General features: G+C 33.3%; 1 protein-coding gene across 1 annotated transcript in view; it reads left to right on the top strand.

Moving 5' to 3' along the window:
• CSMD3 (CUB and Sushi multiple domains 3) overlaps positions 1 to 18,663 on the top strand; it is a 576,871-nt gene that overhangs the window by 434,810 nt on the left and 123,398 nt on the right. The window contains exon 33 of the mRNA XM_005420686.3: positions 5,432 to 5,548. Within this exon, the coding sequence (XP_005420743.1) occupies positions 5,432 to 5,548 (117 nt within the window). The remainder of the gene's footprint in view (positions 1 to 5,431; positions 5,549 to 18,663) is intronic.

Here is an 18,663-nt window from a genome sequence, read left to right as displayed (position 1 = left end):
GAGCAAGCAGGACTGTGTGGTATTTATTTTCCAGCTGGGGTTAAACCACAATAATATATTAAATTTTATAAACATAAATCATGTCACTAAGTAATTTTTTCTGAACCTACTCATTTAGATGAACTGGATACTAGGTGTCTTCGACTGGATTTTGATACAGTGACCCATTAGATTAAAAGTCAGTATCCCATCACCAGTTCTTCAAGGCATTTTTCCTTCCTTTTCTAGACTGCATGCACAGTTGCTCTTATTTTTTGATTGTATTTGTAGCTATGTAATCAAATTTATCTGCATGATATAAAGCCATATTGTGCCATTCATTTTTAAGCAGTGTTCCCTATTGATTCCATTGAGAACTGCTGCTTAAAAATGGATAGTGCAACACGGCACTTAAATCCGCAAATGCAATTAAATTATACTAGATCTTAGCTGTAGGAGCTAGAAAGTAGGTGATCTGAAAGCAAGAGTAGGAATTTAAAACTTCAAGCTGCATTAAAAAAAAACCTTGATAGCAAAACATTCATTTTAAAAGAAAATTACAAGATTTGAAATTGATCCTCATGCCTAGGTAGCCCATTCTTCACTTTTTTCTTACTCAACTTTCACCTTGTGTATTCTTTCTTTTGGTTTAACTGCAAAGGCCTGATGAAAACATGAGCAAGAGGCACGACTGGGGCTTTTAGCACTGTACTGTGTAGCTGGAGGCACAGAAAATTTGACTTTATAGCAGTAGTTAAGCATAGATTACGAGAACCTATTGTTCAGCTGGGTGATTTTCCCTCTGTGGTTTTCAACTACATTTCTTTTACAACTACTGAAATTTGAGAAAAGATGTCGTTCTGATGGTAATGCATTTTATATTGCATTCTCTATTTACTAATACACTGCCATAATGAGGTAGAATGTAGTTCTTTGACAAAGGTAAATGAATACTAATGATCAAGGTGGGTAATGTTCCAGATAAAATGCTTGCCAATTTACATACAGAATGGGTGATAGTCTATTGTTTTTGTGATAGGACTTGTCAAGGGCTACAGGAGATGCTATTTTACAAGGCAAGATACCATTAGGTTCAGCACACACAGCAACTTTTTACCATTAATGCTAAAAATGTTTTAAGGAAATAGTGAGAAATGCATCAACACACTGATCTTTATCACATTCTCAACAGAGTCAAATCCCTTGCTCTCCCACTAGTGCTCCATTGCTGACCCTGGAAAGCAGGACAAGGACAGCATACTGCATAAAATTTTGGTGAATAAACTAGAATAAGCTAGATCATAAATAAATACATAAAGGAATACATTATTTCAGAGTCTAAGCAAACATTATTAAAAAAAAAAGAAATACTATTGGAAAATTACATTAGAAAATATCAGTTGCCTCCTGAAGGGTTTTTTTTTTTGCTGGTTGGTTGATTGGTTGGGTTATTTTATTCTGTAGGATGTTTTACATTCAGGGGAATGGTTCTCAGTATTTGTTGCGGTTTTTGTTTATTTTAACAATTTATATTTTGGGTGTGATGGGTTTGCTAGATTATTTTATAGGTTGATTTTTCAATGCAGAGCATAATAATTAGATAAGTTGATTTTCATAATTTATAAGTCTTTGACTTTCTATTCATGAGGAAACTAAACAAATCCTTGCAGTATAAAACTGAAACAAAGACAGTAAGACCTACTTAGCTGAATTAGGCATTAGTGAAAGTGAATGGATAGCATGGTAGCAGTGGAACTTTTACATCTATCCAAACAACTTGATGCTAGTTGTTTTCTGGAGGCAAAAATATATGTTTGCAGCAACTTAATGTTTTCAATTCAACTTAATGTTTTCAATTATGCTGTAGCTATAGTTTCATGCCCATCTTTGATTTCTGAGCATTAATATTTAGTGTAGGTCAGGGTAAAATCTCTTCTTCTTGGAACTTTTTGGCATTTTAAATTAAGCATTTCCCAAAATGCAAGGAAGGAAATACAGTCAGTGAGCTCTCTAATCTTACTAAAATACCAAGAAAATCTCTTCCTCCTCCCTGACACATTCAGAAATGTCTTGAAGGACTGTCCAGCTGCTATAAGAGTTAAATTGTTCACTACCTAATGATTTACAAAATTTAACATTTTCTCAGCTTGTAAAGGTCAGCTGGATGCTTACATCTTGAACCAACTTCCCTTTATACTAGTTGTTTTTGAGACCCAGGAATGTGAATTCTTGTGAAGATAAGAGTCATTACAGAAGCAGTTGGAAAATAAGAGATAGAATAAGGGGAAAAGTAAACTCAGAAAGGGCTGAGTGAAAAAAATCCAGAATGAGAAGACTGAGGAAAGAATTTCGGGGAAAGAAATACTTAACACAAGTTCTTACTGCTGACTGTATATTGCATATGGCAGAGTAACAAATAGTTCATGTCTAGCTCCAGTTTGTACTGAGTCCATTGTAGAAAAGACTGAAGACAACTCTTGTTGAAAGACCTTGTACCTAAAAGATTCTCACTGGAAATCCTGCTTCAGACTAGTAGTGTGTCTCTTCTCCCCTTGTGTGAACAGATATATGCCAGCTTCTCTTGTGTGAGCATATATATGCCCATTTAAATCCAGGGCAGATGTATGTTGCTTTCATGGAATTCAGCATGTGGGAAAAATTTTTAGATGTTTCATACAAAGTGTCATATAAACATTTTAATTATCATCTGTAAAAGAAAATGGTATTATCTTCCCTTTTAGAGACTTGGAAGTTATTTTGACCATAGTTCAGTACACTAATGAGAACTCAGATTTTTGAAGATGCTAGGAATATATTTTCTTAATTTGCAAAAATTGTTGGGTTTAATGACTTCTAGATATCTATAAAAACTTTTCAATAAATATATTGACTTTTCCAATAAAATTTGCAAATATTTTGTATCAGCTGTCATAATACTATCTTGATACTTATCATGACTTATTTTGTATAGATCTGTATATAGGTAAATACATTTTGCTCTGATTTAAGCATACTAGTGTAGGAACCCTTTTTTACAATTAAGATAATGCCTTTACTAATTGCATAGCCTATGAGAATAGAAAAGAAACGGAATATATGAAAATTTTTATTTTTCTTTATACGTAAAGGTCCAAAATATGCTGAGGACTGTATTTAGCCCTTAATTTATTTTTTTTAAGTACTGCCTTTATGTACAAGGATTTCAAGTTTCATTAAGGGTGAAATTATGTTCCTTTTTGTGTCAATACCATTGAATTTAGTGGAATTGTAGTTTTACCCTAAATTTGCACATTATTTCTGCTGATTAGGAAGGTGTAGTAATGATGTGAATGCCAGAATGGGACAGTGGTACTGGTGATTGTAGCTTAATCGTTCAACTCACAAACAGTAACGAGGGAAATCGAGTTAGGGATAATTTTTTTTTTAATCTTATTTTTCTTATTTTAATGCTTTTGTTGCTTATATTCTTCCATATTCACTTCTGTTTAATCCAAAATTTGGAATAGAAAATCTTGAGTACTTACAAGCAGGTAAGCAGATCTGGTTTTGTCACAAATATTTGCCACATTTAAATAGTGAATCTTTCTTACATTGTGTTTTTCCAGTAACTCATGGTAAATAAGTGTCTGCAAATGAGCCTCAGCCAAAACACTTACTGCTTCTTGGAAAAAGTCTCAGTAGTTCTATTATCTAAATGTGTTTTCACAAGAGATCATGAATTCTAATATTTCACCCGGTGGTGGATTGATGGAAGGCACTGAGATTACTCTCTTAGCCACAGAGGGCAATATTCCATGTACATGTGGAAGTCAGCGCTTACTCCTTGTGTCAGGGCGTGTGCCCATCGCTGTCCTGAGCCTCGCCAAGAGCTCGTCCTGGTCTGGCTCCTGATGGATTTGCTTAGCTCCAGTATATCTGGAGCATGTGTGTGCATGTGCCCCATCTGCCACATGCATACACATATGCTCAAGCAAAAGTCACCCTTCTGTTGACATATTTCAAATACCATGACTTTCACAGCAATCCATTAAATAATTTCCAAAACTGTATGCAAACTGGAGCCATAGGTGCCATCTGCTCCTGTTTCAGGTACACAGCCCACCAAACTCTGGAGTTACACCATATGAAAGGAATCCATGCTAATGCAAATTGCATAAACCTGTTCTCGAAGTGTTGGGGCCTTAACTTGCTACATTTTAAAGATGTGTTCTTTTCATGGTATACTCCACCAAACATTTTGTGTGAATTAACTAAAAGTAGTGTTAAAATATGTTATTTGTAACGACACTAATAAATGTCTTGATTTTAGTATGACAAGTACTGAAATAAAGTCTTCTGTAATAGTAGTAAGAAAACCATCTTTTTCTTATTTAATGTAATTCATTAAGTATTAATATTTTGAGAGAACACCACAAAAAAAACCAAAAAACAAACAGATATATTTAGCAAATGAAACATTGAGTACTACTTCATTTATAAATTCATGTCTTAACAGGAAATATTTTTTTTAAAATAGATAAGTTAACATTAAACTCATTAAAAAGAGTTTAAAGAAAGAGAAAAAATATTCTAAAGAGATGCCATACTCTTGCAAATAGATTAGGGTTAAATCTAAATTAAAGTCCTAAATTACGAAGCCTCTGTGACAAGCAGGTAATAGACATAGGAAACTACTAATATTGAATAATGTTTCATATATATGCACCTGTATATCTTATGAAAAAAAAAATAATGCTGTTTCTTACTTGACATTTTTGAATAATGCCAAATACCAAGTTTTGTTATAAACCATAGAAAAATACATTGTTGTGATAAAAAGCATTTGTATCTTCCATTTGATCAAGTATTATGGCTGTGGCAGCATAAACATGTTTCTGTGATAAAGTATGTGCTCATAAGTTTTTATATATAAAGTTATAAATAATTGAGATATAAGTAAGTGGTACATCATGTTCAGTCAAGAAAACCTGACTTTCTTGCATCACTAGTTGTAGTTGTACATTATTTTGCATGATGAGTATATTGGCGTGAGTAAGAATTTACTAGTGTGAAGAAGGGCTGTATAATCTATGCTCTTAACATAGTATAAAGCATCACAGGAAAGAATAATAGTTTTGTATGCTGAAAATAATAGCATACTGCATATAAATGACATCATTACTTTTATAAAGAAGGTTTATAAATTTTAAAGAAAAAACAATTGATCTGGAAATCTTTAGAGTGCTATCACTTCTCATTTGATGTATAAGAAAATTGCACATACTCAGTATGTCACAGGATGTACAAATTTAATCCAGTGTAGAAGTGTAATAAAATTTACTGTAATATCATGTACCAACATACAACAAATGCACCTGCCTGGGGACTCTGCATCACTCTGCTGTGTAACACAATTTAAACTGATTTTTTAATGATATTACATTTTTTGAAACCAATTATCTTTGCTTTCTAGCACCCTGTGGAAGCCGATCAACAGGTTCTGAAGGGACTGTATTATCACCAAACTACCCCAAGAATTATAGTGTTGGTCACAACTGTATTTACTCTATCACTGTTCCTAAGGAATTTGGTAAGTAGGTCTTGTCTCATTAATATCTTTTTGTTGCTTGGATACTTTCAACAATTCTGGACGATTTGTATGGTGGTTTTTACATAAAATTATTAATGTGAATAAGCTGGTTTAAACTGATACTTCTATCAACACTTTTATCATCTTATAGTGCATTATTTTCTCAAAGCAATTATGTTGGCCATTATCTCTTGAAGTTAGTGTTCAGTATTTTTGTCTCACTGCGATAACTAGCATGTAACTTAGAATACTACTGTGGTGCTAACCAAATATATTTGTGGTACCACTTCAGGTTTCTTTTCACCCAGGGTCATGTGCCTATGCTCTAGAAAGTGAAGCATAGCTCCACTAAGTCCATTAAGGCAGGGGAAGCAATGCTTATCTTAAATATTTGGTAGCATTGCTCTTCTAACCCTTGGCTTCTCTGCATCATGAGGCAATGGCATAGTCTTTATTGACAAAGGAAATTAGAGTGGCAGGTTTCTGCTCAGGTTTTGTAGATTCTCTGATCCTCCATCAAAACTCCACTTCCATACTAACATTTTTTCTGTTGATTAGACAAATATTTTAATGGTGTCTTCTGTCCCATACAAAGACAGTTTGCCTCCCTGGATTTATGAATTATTCTATCTCACTTTATTATTAAATGTCTGTGATACCTGCTGATGGGTTTTTTGTTCACTTTCACTTCTTGGTAAGCAGTATGCCACATATTGAGTATCATTTAAGCTTTAAATATCCATGCTGTGGTTTTATGCTCAGAAAATCAGGACTTCATTATGACTCCCAGCTCACATTTCAGTTTATCAAATAACAGGTGCCTGGGGATAGGGATGGGTATTTCTTAACCTTCCTTCATGTTGATTCTGCAAACATCTTAGCCAAATTAAAGACAATGCTCCAGCTGCTGTGTGTCCATCTACCATACTCATAATATCTGAACTCCCCTAATATCCAATTAGCTTATTCTTGGGTATAGTGCAGAGGTGCATGGACTACTACAAAATAAATAGGTTTTTAAAACTATTGTCTCCTAAGTCATGCCGATTTCTCCTTATTCCAAAAATATTAAGAAAAAATTAAACAGATGTGCACAATTCTTGGTTTATTTCTAGCTATTATAAGCATGGATTTTTGACACATCTAGTCATTTTTAGATAAACTGCAAAGTTTATATCCTCCCATTTTCATCAAATCTGAAGTTACTCATTCAATATCATTATAGTGGTGCTCAGTTTTTGAAACAGATGTCAACATGTAAAGCCTTAAAATTACTACAATAATGGATTCAAAATGTGTAGTTTTGTGCTTTCCAGAAATAAACCAGATTTCCCAAAACAGCACATGGAAATGGGGAAAATCCCACTGCTCTGCGTAGTTATTTGGAATAATTTGAGAAATACTGGTTTTCTTACACACTAAGCATGATAGTAACAGTATTAAGGAATTCTGTTTAACTGTTTCACAGTGATTAGACAAAACAATGCTGATGGAAATAAAAATTATTAAATATGCTTAACCTTAGCATATAAGGATTCACTGACATATTGTGGAATACAAATATTATAGAATACCTAAATGTTTTGTCTGTCCTGCTTTGAGAGAGACATTTACTCTTTTCTTGTATTTAAATAGTGTATTTTGACAATTAGTTCAGGTACCTGTAGAATATATCATGGATGATATTTAAACCACTTTTGTGAATGCAGAACATGAAAGTGTGTTGAAAGAGAAAGGTAAAATGGTATCTGGTAGTAACCACTCAAAATGAGGATGACATGACACATTGAAACAAGTGCCAAAACAGATATTTCTGTTTTAGCTGTTTTTTTCCAATGATACTCATACAGAATAGGCAACAGAGTTCCTCACAACCAGAAGCTTACATTTTAAAATCTGAATCTTTCTTTGAATTGTACAGTAATGTGCAATTTTTTTTGTAAGTTATTAGTACAGATTTTTTCCTTACCTGGGCTCTTTCTGCAATCTGTCTTTACTAAGATTATTCCATTAAAAACCATTAAGAAAAGCAAAGTAATTTTGACAATTGATTTAACTGAAGTTTTTTACATTCAATGTAATTATTTGTCTCAGTCGGAAATTTTGTAGTATGAGTAATGAATGTGTTTTATCTAATAGCTTTTACCTCTCACTTGCCAAAATATATTTAAGTTCAGAGAAGAATAGCCAATAAAATTGCAATGCTGAGGTCTTTCAGATCAATTTTAGAAAGTAGAATCTTTTTTCCTGTAACTCTGTTGTTTTGGGTCCTGATAGAAGATATTGCGTTAAGAGTCTTCACTTGCAATTGTTGGCATGTAGGGATCATTCACTGACAAATGGTCACAAAAAAAAATCTGGCCTTTGTGGAAAAAGACATAAGATTTCATATTTAATTCACTTGGTAATATGCATCACATCATGTAGATTTGACAGAGATTCCTCGCAACAAAAAACAGTCAAAATAATCTTTTTGAGAATGAAAGAGTGTGGGAAACCAGGACTCCTGTGTGACTTATCAATATGATTGAGCAGAAGCCATTTATTGTTTATATTGTGCACTTATTTATAGATTCTACAACTACTGTACACACTGATCACGCCTTTCTTGATTGCTGCCGCTATCCTGTCCACGCGTTCTGCACGCACTCTTCAGAGTATGTGATTGGTTACAGCCCAGGTGCCTCATAGCTCTCTGTTATCAAGTTCTTGTGGTCTTGATATTCTGTTTCTCAGCCTCTTCTTTCTTATTTTAGAACAGTTAATGTCTTTGTAATCTTGATGCATTCCAGAGGGCTCTGCTAAGAAGAACTACAAGTGGTATGGCTGGCACACAATGTAGTCTAAGTTGTTCACATGCATTGCTACAAAGGGGTGCTCCAGCAAAGCTGCTGACATATGATAATTTAATTTTCCTAAAGAAAACAGCAACAAATCTGTCATCTTCTCTGTGGCTCCAACTTTCAATGTGAAATACAGCTGAATGGAAACTCTTCAAGAACTGGTTTTGGCATCCAATACAGTATATGGGAACTTAAAACAAAGAACAGTTAGAGAAAAAAAAAAGGTGAAAACCTGATCAATAGAGACAAAACCCACAAACAATGTAATAATATATTCAGTGTGTAGAAGGGAACTCATTGGCCTGGATTAGTTTTTGATGGACTGAAAAGAAAACTTATTTCATCTGCAGCTTCTTGGGTTCTCAAGTAAAAAAATCTGTGGAAAAGTAATTTCAATGTGGACTTTTTCCCAGTGTTTCATTATTCTGTCATGCAGAATCACAGCTGCAATATTTCATACCATGACAGGTTTAAGCTACAAGATAAATGATTCACAAAAGCACACAGTGCACCACAGGCAAAATCTTCTGTGAACATGGAAGACTCAGCTTCTTATCTGACACTCTCCCACTGATATGTAAAGTGGTGTAATGACTGTTAATTGTTCAGTCTTGAAATACAGCTTTGGTCACAATTAAAATGCAGATGTTTGAGATTTTAGTTGTTTTCCCTGATGGACATGATCTAAACTGTATGCTCTGCTCTGTATAATGGTGTCATCTATACTTCTTTTTAAGTTAATATTTTTAACAGTAAAATAGATTTTATATCAGCTGGCCTCAGCAAATGGCTTTCCTTTTTGTTAGAGCAAAAAGATAGATTGAACATACACAGTAAGGTATGTAAATGTGGCTTTGAGCTACGCTACCACAAAATAAATACGTTTTCTCAGTTTCCATCAAAAATTATGAAATTTAAAGCAGAACTATCTTTTCCCACCTAGAAGCTAAAACATTAATAGGGAAAATGTCTAGTTTCCATGGAAACATTTGCTTTACATCTACAGGAAAATATAATAAAAAATAACAAGAATTTTATTGATAAGAATGATATTTTGGGACAAGACTTAGAATTTTGGCAATGAAGGTAGATCAAGTTTGCTTACGGTAAACATGGGAATTTAATTCCACTATTCTCTTCAATTCCTGAATAACTGCCTTATATTCGCATACGCATTTATGTCATTTTCAGCGTTTGCTTATGTCTTGTCTTGAATTTCTAAGAGATAGACATGAGTTATTCTATATTAGTAACAAAGGAAAGAAAGAAGTAGAACCAAACAGCTGAACTTTGGGATTATTGTTATTGTTAATAATGTCCTTGAAAGAAAAAATTTTTACCAATTACTGCAAGGTAAACCTACAGATTTTATTCTGCCAGTGAAAATACACGCTGATCAAACAATGGTGTCGACATAGGTTTTCTGTTAGACAGCTCACTGCATCTACAACTGTTAGACCCCTTAACAGTCATGCCACAGTGAAGTTATTTCAGTAGTTTGATTTGATTACAAACTCAGATTACATTTGGAAAGAAAAAGATAGGCAAGGACAGATCATAAGGAGAATTGTATTTATGATAATACTTATCTGAATTAGAGTCAAACATCTGTACATCTACAGGTGTAGATCTACAGTAAAAACATTTTAGTAACTTGAATCCATCATCACTGCTGTGTACATCTTAATATAATTTAAGAAATGTGGCAGATGCATATGGACTGACATTTTTAAAATGTGGAGGGTTTAAATCTCCATCTTTGGTAAAAATGGATGGAAATGTCTGGCTAAATAGCTTGCATCAATATTTTTAAACATAAACTAAACAATTATTGAATTAAGCAATACTTTGCTGAAAGGGAGATAGAAATGAATGAATATTTTCTAAAATATCAAAATGCCACCATAGGCAGGAATCTGATTCTGCTCCTACACTCTTTTTATACAAGTAAACACTTCAAAGTTGTGAGACTGCACTGTTCAAACAATGATTACTTGTCAACAAGATGGAACGAAGCCACAAAGACTGCTCCAAAAGCTTGAGAGTCCAACTGTGTAAAGGTTCAAGACCCTAATTTCAGAAGAAAGAGACAGTGATCCAGCTTGTACCCTATATTTTCTAAAAAGCAAGTCAGCTCACTTTTCCTTCCCAAAAACAAAATTACTTCAAATCAAAATGACTTCCAAGAAAGGGGACCATTTATTTATTTATGCTTTTTTTATGTAACCATAAAATTATTTTTTAAAGAAAAAATCATCTATATTTTTCTATTTGTTCACAAAATTTTTGCATTAAAACATAAAAACTGACTATCACAGGGCACTTCATATAAAAACTAAAATATTTTAAAAACATGTATCACTTAATCCAGAAATTTAATGAAATCAAATTTAGTTGAGTAATTCAGTTTTTGGGTTTGTTTTGTCAGCTTTCTAAAGTATAGAGTGATCATCATGGAATACTGAGGGTGTACATACAAATATTTATTGTGAGGAATAGGAAGAAGTACCTTCTGTATAAGTAATACCAATAGTTGATAGAAAATTCACACCTCATCCTTTTAACTTGGTATTCTATTAACTCTCTTGCCATGTTGTTATTCCTCTTACCACCATTCTGATACTGCAATATTTTTAAAGGATCTTGTACTAGTTAGACTAGAATGGTTCTTAGTAAATTCTTGAAGCCAAACTTCAAGAGCTCAGCTTTAAAAATTTTATGGCAGTCCTTTTCTTCAGTTTTCTTCAGTCAGCTAATTAAGCTTCATTCAAAAGTACATGAGCAGGAGTTTCATCTATGACAGACTTTAGAAACCCTGGCCAGAACTGAGAGATCATTGTGCAAAGGATATCAGGCAGACACAGAAGTACTTTTCATCCCAGAGATAATAAGCTTAATAAAGGTAATATTTATATGTAATATTTAATTACAACTGCTGAAGTAATTATTTTTAATGAATGAATGAAAATTAGTGTTTTGGTATGGAAGCGTTCACATTGGTGTAAATTCTGCTCTATGTTAATTTACCTCATTGCCAGAATATTGTTTGAATTTGAAAATTCTCTGAGTGGACTTAACATGATAGTCTATGTCTTTTAATTTGACTCTTTTTTTTTCAAATTTAATTTTGAGAGTTAATGAAGAGAATTGAAGAGGGTTAAGCATGGAGTCAGGTTGATTAGGGCCAGAAAAATGTGTAGATTGTGTTCTTTGTGCTTGAAATAAATTAATGCACCCTCCTACCACAATAGAAATTAAACATTCTCAATGTTCATTCAATGTGCATTGAATGACTGAGTGTGAATTTATTTTCCACTATTATTTTGATTAAATATGATAAACGGACAATTTTTCTGAAATTTACAATGCATTAAATTAACCATATGGAGTCATGGTTCATTTCTTCCTTAAAGTAAGAAGACTGTATAGCTATATAATGAATACAATAAAATTGGTAGAATCTGACTCATTGTATTCTGCACAATTTAGCAAGAAAAGAATGTATTGGTGTTGAGCCAGAAATAAAAAGCTTAGAAGTCTATCTTCTACATGCTAAATGGACAAGAAAATCTTAATAAAAAAGAAGTCTTCATCCATAAATATAAATTCTGGACTTTTGGAGTTGGATACAGCAACAGGATTTGTGTTTTAATCTGTATAATCCAAGTGGGGATGATCTAAATCTGTGAATGTCTACAAGTGCTACCCTTAAACACTGCAGATTTAGGCTTGCAGGCAAAGCAAATAGGTGTGTATACATGTAATTGAATCCTATGCTGGAATACATTTCCTCTAGTTTTAGTTATACACCTAATTAAATAGATGTCTTGTCTAAGCCATTCAGATCCTTGCTCTAATCAACAAATAGAGATACATATTTCCATGGTGTGATTCAACCCATCTAAAACATCTATCTGCAATTTTTGAAAGAACATCATTTATTTGTAATTTAAAAGAAACAGCACAGCCTTATTTTATCATATGTTGTTCTGGCAGCTATGAAGAGTTAAATGAATTAGAGAACATTGCATATGTGATCTCCATCCATCCTGCAGTCACATTGCACACACAGAACTTCATGATTTTATCTTATGCATATGTTGTAAAGCTGGCAATTTCTGATGCATTTCCGTGGGCAATCATTTAGTGCCTAGGGATTAGTTGATTCAAATTCAAGTTATTCTTAGTGATTCCTCGCCCTCAAATGTTTTAAACCTAATGGTGGAGGTGAACAAAATGTCTAATAATGTCCTATTATTAAGTGTATATTTGACAATAATATCTCTCCTTCTTAGAGTGTTGTTGGACACAAGAAGCATTTGAGGTGATGCGCTGCATTATGTTAGTTTTTCTACAGGTCCAGGAAGCCATGCCCTCTAGCCTATCTTCAGAATGAATACTGAGTGGATTTATGAAAAGGGAAAATGAAAGGCAGGATTAATTATATGCTGGAAATAATTTTATTTGAGGTTTTGGGAGGAACTTTAGTGAGTATTAGGTATTCTCTTCTCCAGAATATACAATATATGTACCTAAAACTGCTATTTAAAATATGAATGTTTTCATAATTTGGTAAAAAAATAGTTATAGCACAAGAATTTAAGTTAAATATAAGAACTTTCAAATTATTTATCCTTTAATGTAAGAATTTATTCCTTTAAAGAATATTTTGCTATTTTTAACTAGGTTGTGCCAAATATTTTTATCTTTCATTGTATTTCAAACACAGAACAATAATACTGACTACTTTTTTTTTTATATAGGAATAGTCCAGTGGTAAAATTTTGTCTATCAAACATACTTGATAGATAGTGAATATGTTTTTTTTATTATAATTTCAAGTATACATGGATTAATGTGCTACAGGCTTTCCGTAGAACAGCTGGAGCTTGCAGACTAAGATTTTTTTGAGGAAGAGAGGTGAGCATTAGTTGTATAACTATTAACTTCTGGTTTGATTTTCTAATTCAAGGACAAAGTTGTGTCATTGAGATGCTAACAATATAAATTACAGAGGTACCAGAAGGTAATTTTTCATCACTTTCCACTGAACTATGAATCTCCTAGGTTCTGAGAGGAAGAACTAGATGGTTTTATGTACTCAAACTCACAGCTGGGGAGTACTTCATTCATTGGTTCAGTGCTTAACATGCTTGCCAAGTGAGCAGATGCCAATAAAAAAGTCACCATAGGGTGACATTTAAAGGACCTCAAACTAGTCAATGTATTTTTGAAATGAAGTTTAAAGAATTTAGTTGCTTCATATGATCTGAAGTCACTTTTTTCAGTGCTGTTTTTAGATTTTTTTAATAAAAATTATTAGTTTTGGCACAAGTATTAATGATGTGTTTGAATATAATAATGACCAATTAAATACAGACGACAAAATAGCTTAAGCTATTGAGTTTGACTATAAACATATGGCACCACTAGAGCTTCCTTTTTAATGCCCTAAACCCAAAGTCGAATAAGACTACATCTGTGGTCTTCAAAGAAATGTACAGTTCCCCAATAAGTAAAATAATTTCACTGTAATGTGATTGAATTGATGCAAGATTTCTAAGACTTTTTCTTGGTTTTTTTTCTGTTTTGGTTTTTTTTATTAGTTTTTTAAAATTTATTTTATAAGCATTATGACTCCAGCTGCTCCAAATATTTAATCATCAAATCTTGTTCACAGAAAAGGCTGTTTTTAAAATAGCTGAAATTAGTCTGGGTTTCTGGTTTTTCCAAATATTGGATGAAAGACTACATTACGATCATTGCTTAAAGCTTTTCAACATGTGTTACTGTCCCAAGGAGGAGACTGAATGGTGACATATATTCTGAAACAATTCTGTTTTCTATTTGGTTTACTTCTTAGGACAAGATTTCAGTACTTTGGAAGGACAATAAGCAAAATCTTGAATCTCCATTTGTTAGGACATCTTATCATAAAGTTATACTAATAATGAAGGCATAATTTTTACTGTTATTCTCTTCATGAGTAAAAAAGCTGTTTTCTCAGTCTTCAACCCTGGCCAGTTGTAGGGACCAGGCCTTTCTTTCTCTTGGGTTTTGTAGTTCTTTGGTTTTAGCAGTTTGGGGTTTTTGCTATGTTTCTCTCCCTCCACTGCATTTCCTATTTTGTAGCTCCAAAAATCAGTAGGAAAATCATACTAACAGAACAACTGCAGAAATGCCTCCTCCCTGATACATTTTTCACTTGTTGGCTGTAAGAGCCAGAGACACCTGGAAAGAGATACATGACAAGTTAGTGTGACCCTGGCCAATATTCTGATATATTTCAGGGAAGGAGCTCATTAGGATCAGACTAGGATCAAGGAACTGCAAAAATTTCTTTTACAAAACATCTTCTGCTTATAAAGTGGTTCACTGTTAGGCCCTGTTTACATACTTGTAATCCATATTTCTTACTCTTCCTCTTCATTATATTCCTTTGGATATAAGCCAATTCTTTCTCAAGCAAGATTACTTGTATTGACTCAAACATTTGTGTTCACCACTGGGTACACAGATACAAAATTTCAATGATACTGGATTTCTCTCAGTGATTTCTATTTAATTTCCTTTGTTTAAAAAAAAAAAAAGGTCTTTGCAGTCCCCACTATATTTTCCTTTGTGTTTCTTCAATAGATATTCCTGACTGCAGAACTGGCTGATTATTCCACTTGCTTAGAAAGAGAATCCCTGAACAATCTGTTTTACTGAAAAAAGGGGAGGGGGGTGTTAGCCACTTGCTGTTTGTATCCAGTTGTTTATTTATATCAATTTTATAAGAAATTTTCTAGTTGAATTTTAGATAGACATAAATTGCATCTGCTCTGATACCATGAGTAAATTTCAGCAAAATGTGAATAAATTCTCAAAGAGGGAAATAAACAAATTTGGAAGTTGGTAGTTACACATATTTTGAGGCAAATGTGATCCCATCTCTTTGTAAGAGTTTATAACTTGAATTGCATTTTGGGAAGTCATTGAAACACTGTCAAAATATGGCTATTTGGTGAGACAAAATTACTTTGAGTTGTTACTTAATGAAAATGTTGAATTTCTGGTTTTGGAGGCCATCATGGAAACAGCTGAAGAATGACTGCCCTATTGTTTCTGAGAGGTAGAACCTAGGGCATGTCAATAAGGCAGGAAACTGGAGGAGGAACAGATAATTTGATGATTACAAGGGATGAATAGCAAAAGAAGGAATGGGAAGAGTAGGAAAAGTAGTGTGTACATATATATGTGTATATATATGTATATATGTATGTATTGATACATATACACGTACATATACCTATATTTTGTGAATGGATAAAGCCTCTCTGAAACTAACACTTGGGTAATGAGACCTGCTCAGCTTGAACTGATTATATAAGAGTTGCATGAGAAGAAAAAGGCAAACATCAACTTTGTTAGTTACATGGGGTGAGAGCATGCAAGAGCACTGGTCTGATAAAGCACCTGTACCACATCTGTCCAGGTCTTGTAAATGTTTGGGATGATGTCAGAGCAATGTGGTTCTCTTGTTGTGACTATCACACTTCAAGTTCCATCCTAACAGTGTGTGTATTAAATGTAACTTTGGATGGAATACTTTGCTTTTTGCTTCAATACTTGAGGCCTGGAGAGACCTACCATTTTAAAATACGTGTAATGGTAAACACCCACTTGCACTATTTAGAAGTAATAGACAATAAGAAACAGGCTTCTAAAAATCCTGTGTTTTGTAAGGTTTCTCATTATTGAATCACCAAGTCAAACTTCTGTGTCTCCAAGCCATCTGTTCCTCCTTTTCTCATCCTCCTTTCTCCCATTCCCATTTTCTATAAAGGACTGTAGATCCTGAAATGACAAGCTGATTGTTATGCAAGATTTGCTTTCTCGTAAAACAAAAAAGTTTCTCATTTAGATCTTGAAACCTTTCCTAGGTTCTGACTTCACATTTCAGTTAGACGCAGGCAGACTGGCAACACATCTGTTGCCAGACTGGCGACTGATAAGTGGTTCTATTTACTCTAAGGATCATACTGATGAAGTCCTGTTTCTCATATTTACTGCCATCAAATGGATGGAACATTTTCGCTTTTTCCTTTCACAGGTTTCCTTTATATAATTTTTGATGATTTTGACTATGAAGGATTATTTCCATGTTTTCTCTCTTTGGTTGTTTTTTTTTTTCCTTGTGTTCCACTGGGAGTTCTTTGGGGTTTGCCTACAAATGAAAAGAAAAATAATTACTCAAATATTAATTTCATCCATATGATTCAGTAAACTGAAGTGATAATTTGTTTCAGATGAATGAAGAGATTAATCATCTGATCTAAAAATTAACATTTACCAGTAGGATGATAAAAGATAATTATTTTATGTAGAAAGCTGTTGTACTCTTAATTAGTAGCTCTAAATTAGCTGAGAGGTGACTGAAGAAACAGAGCTTTTTCAAAGTGACTTTGCCATTAAATTTAGAACCCTTATTGCATAATTAATAGTACTGTTTGAATTAAACCTCCTATCTTAATAAAGTTCTTTTTTATTTTGGCATAATAGTGTTCTATTTTTGTATTCTTCTTATTATTACTATTGTTACTCCAGTTTAAATTGTTTATTACTTCTACTATGTATATTACTTAAGAGGTTAGTCTCCCTAAGTATTAGAGAGAGACTTAAAAACAAATTTATCGAAGGAAGACCAGCCTACAAATTTGGCCACCTTACTTAAATACCTCATTAGCGCATTTCATGGTCCCTTACTACATTTTTTTATCATTTTCTTATATTAAAAAGTCACTCCTGCCCAGAACTATAATGAGGGGTTTTGAAAAATACAATAAATTTGAACTTCATGTAATTTCTGTTTATATAGATAATAGTTTTATGAATGAATTTGTTTTTGCCATCACAAGAGTCATCAGCAAAACCAATTTTTCTAGATCTGTAGTCTCTTTGGGTATCCCTTCTGGTATATACAGGCTACTATTAAGATCTACAGAAAAGTAACAAAAAATTGCAGGTGTTTCCTTTCTCCTTCAGTTCAGAGACTGTAATAGAAAAATTAGCAATAGACAAAATTCAGATGTTTTACTTCTACCAGTTTTTTTCTTTTCAGAAAATCTTACTTAGACGGTCAGATGCTATGAAAGTGTGATTGTGGTTTGTTTTCTCAAAGCATGTAAGCAATTGTGTAAGAACACAATGAAGCAGGATTGGAAAATGCTGCCCATGTTCAAGATTACCAAGATCTTCACATTTCTGTGGTTCAGAACACTTTTGTAGTAGCAGAGCGATGGCCTCCTACTTACTGTCTGCAGTCTAAACTCTTCCACTCATTTTTCTCAATAAAATTGGCCAATGAAGTGATGGATCATGCAACGTGCACAACTGGTCTCAGAATTGTTAGCTGTACAGTCTTGGATTCTTTTCCTGTTCACGCGCTATTTTGTAAGAGACTCAAGAAAAACTCTTTGGGTTACAATTACTGGGCCTAAGTGAAAAGCATTCCATCTAATTGTCTTGTTCCTTTCAGAGAATCCTGAGTACTTGCACATCATAACAGTGTTTTATTTAGAAGAAGAAAAATAATATCATTAATTATACTTTTTTTTTCTCACTACTGTATTTCTCACAGAATATTCTTTCAGAGAAGTGAACACATAATTTTGTCTCCCTTGCTCTTCCACTCAGAGTAGATTTGAAGCCAGAAGTTTAAACTGTACAAAACAGTTAGTTTCAAATTAGCAGCTAGGTCTGCAGCTTTGACTACTGCCTTGGTAAAATAATCTCAGAAAACACAGCCTGTGTAGAGTTGATGTGAAACATCTCTTGTTCTTCTGCTTTTATTTAGGTTTATAGCATTAATCACAGATGGATCTATTAGCATTATCATAGATTTAAAGTGTGTTGTGTTATATACCACAAAAATACCTAATTAAAAAACATTACTAGTGACCAAAGACCTACTTTAGTTTTTAAGAAAGACTATATATAGGACTGACATAATGTAGGAAAATGTCTACACACCTTCACTGAAGTGTTTCAGTAGGATACTTTGAATCTAGTGTACTTTTATATCAAAGAATATACTACCTTATTTATTAGTAGGCTTTCTCTATGCAGCTTTTATTCAAATTAAATTTCTAATTCTCACTCTAGTCAGTGCTCCAGGTCTGTTAACTCACTCTCAGTATATTAAATAAAATATAATTACTGCCTAGGGCCAGCTGTATTTTTTTTTTGTCAAACTGTTTTACTTCAACTGCATTATCACTTCAACCCTCT

Source organism: Geospiza fortis, unplaced genomic scaffold, assembly GCF_000277835.1.
Source record: "Geospiza fortis unplaced genomic scaffold, GeoFor_1.0 scaffold111, whole genome shotgun sequence".
In the NCBI taxonomy this organism is placed as follows: Eukaryota; Metazoa; Chordata; class Aves; order Passeriformes; family Thraupidae; genus Geospiza; species Geospiza fortis.
This window is presented reverse-complemented; position numbering and strand designations above follow the sequence as displayed.